Source organism: Zingiber officinale, chromosome 1A (assembly GCF_018446385.1).
Source record: "Zingiber officinale cultivar Zhangliang chromosome 1A, Zo_v1.1, whole genome shotgun sequence".
Taxonomy (NCBI): Eukaryota; Viridiplantae; Streptophyta; class Magnoliopsida; order Zingiberales; family Zingiberaceae; genus Zingiber; species Zingiber officinale.
In genome coordinates this window covers 17102944-17109434 of record NC_055987.1, presented here as the reverse complement: position 1 = coordinate 17109434, position 6491 = coordinate 17102944, and the positions used below count along the sequence as shown (strand labels likewise).

At 37.8% G+C, this 6491-nt stretch overlaps 1 protein-coding gene across 1 annotated transcript; it reads left to right on the top strand.

Annotated features, from left to right (window-relative positions):
- The first annotated feature begins 451 nt into the window (after window positions 1-451).
- On the top strand, window positions 452-1231 carry LOC122000603 (RING-H2 finger protein ATL47-like). The gene has a single exon (XM_042554965.1). The coding sequence runs from the start codon at window positions 460-462 to the stop codon at window positions 1129-1131; it is 672 nt and encodes a 223-aa protein (XP_042410899.1). The 5' UTR covers window positions 452-459; the 3' UTR covers window positions 1132-1231.
- Window positions 1232-6491: the final 5260 nt, after the last annotated feature.

Below are 6491 nucleotides of genomic sequence, written 5' to 3'. Positions count from 1 at the left end.
AATCTTAAATGCTGGTCCCCCATCAAATCTACCTCCCATGCGTCGTGTCACTAGTTGGACGTTTTGTCTAGTATCTTCAGGATTTCTCTGTCAAAGAAACTGCCGGTTTCCTTGTGTTCTTAAGCTAAGTATGGTCCACAACATGCGCAATGACCTTTTGACTGCCAAATACTGACCTGTCTGTTTACTTTTGTTCAAAGTTCATCTGATCATTCGACCTGGTGCCTGATCCTTATGGGAAGAAAAGGAAGTCATCTCCATCGTGTTTATGCATTTTCCCTGATGTATATCCAAGTGGAATACAGCTAAAAAGATGACCATATTTTTGCACTCTGGTTGATTCCTTAGACCACCATATCCATATTGCTGTTCAGAGTCACCATCACCAACTGTTTCATATATTAAAGTGTTTAGAAAAAGTTAGCAAGTCAGGAAAAGAGAGCCCGAGCTTGGGTCAGCATGAGATACATCCTCTCTGTTTCCCACTACCAATCTGTCTATTGCCCTATAAGAACAGCCGCGCTTCCACCTGATTTCCTCCCCTTTCCCTTCTCTTACCTCTCTCTTCTTCTCTTCTTTGATGATCTATTGACAGAAAGAAAGATGAACGTCTCCGTGGATTATTGCTGCTCTAGTCTTGTCCTGCTCCGCTTCCTGAAGGAGGCCGCCCTCTTATTATCTCTTGTATTGAAATGGTTCCTCGTCCCCTTCTACGCCTCCTGGCGGCCTAATTCTTCTTCTTCCTCTCCCGACGAGGACGCCAAAGGAGCCGAGGCAAAGGCGCAGCACCGCGCCGCCGCCCGGGCGGTGCGGTCGGCCCTCCACGTCGCCTCCTACGGTGAGCTGGCTGCGGAGCAGGAAGCGATTGCCACGTGCGCCGTGTGCCTATGCGGAGTGGGGCTCGGGGACCGCGTGCGCGAGCTGCGCAGCTGCCGGCACGTGTTCCACCAGCGGTGCCTCGACCGGTGGCTCGACCACGACGAGCGCCTCAGCTGCCCGCTCTGCCGCGCGCCGCTCGTCGACCGGAGAGGGGTGGCGATTCCGCCGCCGCCGGAGCCAAGCTGGGCCGTGGAGCGGCTGCTCTACCTCTTCGGGGATGACGTCCTTATCGCTGATCCTACACACTCATAGCTACGCCTGAGCTTGTTTAGCTGTGGCTAGAAATAGAATATGTAGATATGATATTTGTATTAGATCTTCTTATTGAATATCCAGATTTTATAGCGGTAAATAATAATGGTGTTAGAGGTTGATAAAAGTAAAACATATAATAATGGCGATGATGAATTACTCTTTGACACTGTAAATCGTCCGAATGAGTGTGAACTCTAGTAACGGACTGTGCTAGACTGTTAAAATGTGAGATGATAGGTATATATTTCGAACTATCAAGGTATAGCATAATCCTTCACTTCTTAATCTATAATGATTTATTCTTTTTAATAAGATATAGACTAGATAAACACTGTATTGTTTTTTTATTTTTAATATACTTCACATAGGAAGTAGGAATTTATAGAAAAAAAAATTAAGAATATGGATAGTCATTTAGAGTTACTAATATTTATTTATGTTAGTGAAATCATTTATATTAGTAAAATTATGAGATAGAGTTACTAATATTTATTTAGGTTAATGGAGTTATTTATGATTGTAGAGTCATGAGATAACCTTATTATTTTATTTGAATGTCCTATAGTGAGCATACGTTACTAATAATATAAGAATGTTTGGATATAAGTTACTAACATCTTCTGCTTTACACATAAGAATGTTTAATTTTCATCACTAGATCACAACTCATATGATTCATCATATCATCATACTAGACTTTTATATAGGGTTATTGAACGTCGTGCGATTTACGAGTACACCTATATACAAAATTATTTAATGCACCTATTATGATGAATAACTAGTCATCATTGTATCATAAAATACAAAATCTCGTTATACTCGAAATTTAAGACTTATTACATCTATTGAATTACTTTTTTCATCAAAAGTAATTCCTAGATAATGTTTGATTTTATATTCACTAATATATTTTAATCTCAATATAGATAAATATAAAAGACTAGTCGGTGAATATTATATAATAATATATTGTCAATTAGTCTTTCTTTTCCCACATTTGAATCTATCAATCTCGACTCAGCTGCTTTCCTAAATCTGTCTCTCAGATCTCAAATTATCTTTCGAATCATCGATAAATATATTAAAGTAGAAAACAATAAATCATGGCATCAAAAAATAGTCGAAAGTAATAAGGGCATAAGAAATCTCACATAGAGGATTTCATATCTCACACAGTGAGGCTCGGAGATATCAAGTTATTGTTTCTTACAATATGGTTCCCATCACTACAACAAAAATCCTTATAGACATCGATTTTCCACCGGTGTCTATTACATTTTCGACCGATGTCTATGAAGGCGATGTAAAAGGTCTGTCATTTTAGACATCCAAGTTAAAACCCTGTAGTATCACTTAACGACACCGTTTCATCAACGGTGTAAAACTGATGTAATATTATATGTTAATAACACCAGTTTTGTCAGCGGTGGAAAATCAATGTAATATCAATATTGTTTAACGATGCCGATTTGATTTCCGAAATAGTGAAAAACCTATATTATACAACATTTTAATAGTACAAAATTTAGTTAATATTATTATACATCGGTGTATCTAAACACACCAAGTTAATATCCATGTAAACAACACATAAATATTATTCTTACAATATAAAAAGATAATAGATATTGTCAACAAATCCCAAGTAAAATATTTTTACAGCATCAGATAACTATTGCTAAACGTTGGTACGCTAAATCAACCGAAGGGGCAACGTAAAAATAGTCGGGGAGTTCAAGCAATTCAGTAGGAGCAGGGCGGTATCAGAAAATTGATCGACACCCATTTGTAGAACGAGATTTCTTCATGCGAAATTCATCGATATCTATGTTTGTGGTTTTGACGTGGCAATGCAGACGATTTTATTTCAACGTCATCAAGTACGCCTTTGGATAGGCATTTTAGATAATGGGCATTTTAGGACTGATAGGATGTAGTTGTAATTAATAGATACTCAGGGATATACTGTGGGCGATGATGATGTGTGGATTCTCGGTATCGGGTTCCTTCTATATCATAAACCTCATCTCGTTCCTTGTCAGATACACGACCGACTGCTTGACTCATAATTAATAATATAACCACCTTGGGAGAAAAGTGAAGCCCTAGCGTAAGCTAGTCTTCGTCCTCTCACTTGATATATCCTTTCGCACAAACAAGTAACTACACTAACGAGGTTAAAAGGTCATTTTTTTGATACACTTAATATTTAACAAGCACATACGCGTGGAGGCGAGGATAACGGATTCCCGTCTGCGCATATTTATTGTCTATTATTACGCGATCTAATAGCATGCATTGATAATCGACGTCGTTCTACGCTTCCATATCTATGAAATTGACACTATTAAATTTTCCATTCAAATTAAATTAGTCTCGTCAATATGATTTAATGCATGCCTTTCCAATAATCGAAAGAGTACAATGATTTTTTAGGATGTTTTAATGTGATATGTACAACTCGTGACACACTTCATGATGTTTACTATGGCTACTTAAGGAATTTTTGGGCAACTGGGACTCATCTCTAGAAAATATAACCCAAGTGCATTCTCTTTAGCTACGGTCCGTAGAATCCCTTAGAAAACCTAAAAGTAGACAACTGGGTCTAAGTGGGTGACGATCGAACCAATAATCATCCCTCACGCATCACCAAGCATTGGGCATCGCACCACGGTTGGACATAATCATGCCATGGATGAAATAGCATACGCAATGAAACGGACACATATACTGACAAAACACATCTGATCGGACAATTCTCTCATCATCAATACACTTAACTAAGTCCAGGCTTCAAGAGCTCATAGTCAGCTAGTATAGTTGCTTTCGTCTCGCCTTCGCGCTCACATCTTCCTTTCTTTCTGTACTTTCCGATCCGACCAGGAGAGGTGTCATGAATAATTGCTTCAATTACCTTAGTAGTGCTTAGTGTTGCCATATACTCTGATACTCGATTCTTAAGTATATGTAAATATCACAGTTAGCGAGCCATTACTATATCTTAACGTCTGCACGCAGTACTACTCGTATTTTGCATACTTCATGATTAATGTGACAAAGCAAAAAACATCGTACTTCTAATCTTACTAAAGAATATCTTTAAAGAAACATAGCATCTTACATGTATCATATCTTGCATGTCTTCATAAGCGTAAGGAATTTAACTACCGAATTCTAAACACTTCGATTCTTATTAAACTTACTTAATAACTTATTCTTTTATTTTACTTATTTAAAACTTATTCTTTGATACTTGTAAACTTTTGTAAACACCTTGTTTTATTAGTTCAAAAGCTTATACTTATAATACTAAAATAGTAATCAACTTTCTTGGGCAGGCAGTACCATCTTGTCGTGTTCCTAATAGGTTAGTAGCGAGCCACCAATCCTAAGAGCACGGTCATCACAACAGAAAATGGTCACTGGATTTGTTAACGACAAGCTCTTGGATGTCGGTGCCTCTTCTTAAAAGTAAAATACTTATAATCTTAATTACTTCTTCTTTAAATGCCTTGGCATTTTAATAGGCACCTTATGTGCTAAAATCCCTAAAGTCTCGACTTTGAGATCTACTTAAGGCCTCTCTTTCTTATACTTGTTCAAGTAGAATACTTGTTCTTATTAATACTTCTAATAAAAGATTGCTTCTTACAAAATTGAAATGTAAATACTTAAACAACCTAGAATTGAATGCTTAAACAAACAAAACTGAATCTGTTTAAGGTCACAAGCAACCTAAAAGCATAGAACTATCTCATACTAAAAAGAACTAAAACAATAATCCATAAAGCAAATCAAACCAAAAACTGAATTTGCTGGAATATCCATAAACTGATCATGCCCATTAAAGTGACAAGGAAGAACTTAAATCTGTGTTATTAATCAATCCCACATGCATTCAAAACTATAATAAAAGAAAGCTGCCGAAACTTAAAGAAACCACAGCATAACCAATCCTAACACGTCTAAATTTGATGTACTAATCATAAAGGTGAATGAATTCAAATTACATTCTCAAGCTATACCAATCATCTTCTTTCTTCCTTAAATACTTATTTCATTCCATCCTACTTGTGTGTCCTTTACATTACGAAATAGGCCACCTGGAATGTTATCTATACTTAACCCATAGTTCTACATATTATTGGAAGAATTAAAGCATCAAGGAAGTGAAGAACATGCAGTATGGTATATTATATTGGTGTTCCTCTTTCATGTTGCTCCTCTAATTGACAATGCTTAACTAAGTTTCTTTGGATATAAATCTGATACTACATGACAATCTAAACTTGGATTGTATACTAACGTTTGCAAGAACTAATCTAGGAACTAGCATATATGGTAGAAAACTAGAATAAAAACCCAATGAAAAATCCATCTTTAACTGCTACGAATCTGTCCAGGAAACCACATACATTACCAAAACCGAAACCCAATGAAAGTGACAGAAATGCTAATGTTTACATGCTGGAATTTAAGGTTGTTCATACTATGATACGCAAGGGAACTAATACTACATATTTCAAACAAGGGCTATTCTTGCTCATCAAGGGAATGGTAACTTCAAATCTGTACACTCGAAAACAGGAATGACACCAAACTGCAGCTAAGGGAAAAATGAAACATTCGTGCTTACTGGAATAACCAACAGAAAAAAAAGTAACAATCCTGCTTCAGGTTTAGTACCACGGCAAGGAGCAAAGGAAACTAATCTAGCAAAACCTACATGCTCCACATACTAAACCCCCTCCTGTTCTTTCTTTGCAACCCACGGCAGCAATCCTTAAACAACGATCTCCATAATAAAATTCGGAAACAAAACGAAACCAAACTCTGGGAAATCCGAAATTTCTCACGGCACATTCGCAAAACAAGAGATACTCAAAACCAAAGGCTCGGAACTATCTTACCGCAGGTGAGGAGCGACTTACCTCGGTTTCTTGAACTCACAGCCGGAAGAGAAGGACTCTAGGGTTTCGGAGAAGCTCGCGATCTCGGCGTTCCCTTCGTGTCCGCGCGTCCTCCTCAACAAGGTGACCTTGCTTCTTCGCTGCCGTCGCCCGAGAGGAGTCGCGCCGTCGGACTCGAGAGAAGGGGAGAGGGATCGAGAGAATAATTTCCTCCCTTAACTTAACCTCTTTTATAACCTAATACTTCTGTTACAGCTTAAGACTATTTCGCTTCCTTCTTATTACAAAATTCCCGTTGGATCACCTGGTCAGCAGCGTTTGATTAAATCAAACCGTTGCTGGTTCGATTCCCCCGCAGCGCCCTTTCTCATTTTAATTAATTTTGATTTCCCAACTACTGCTTAAGTACAATTCGACCCTAGTTTGATTAAATAACCACCG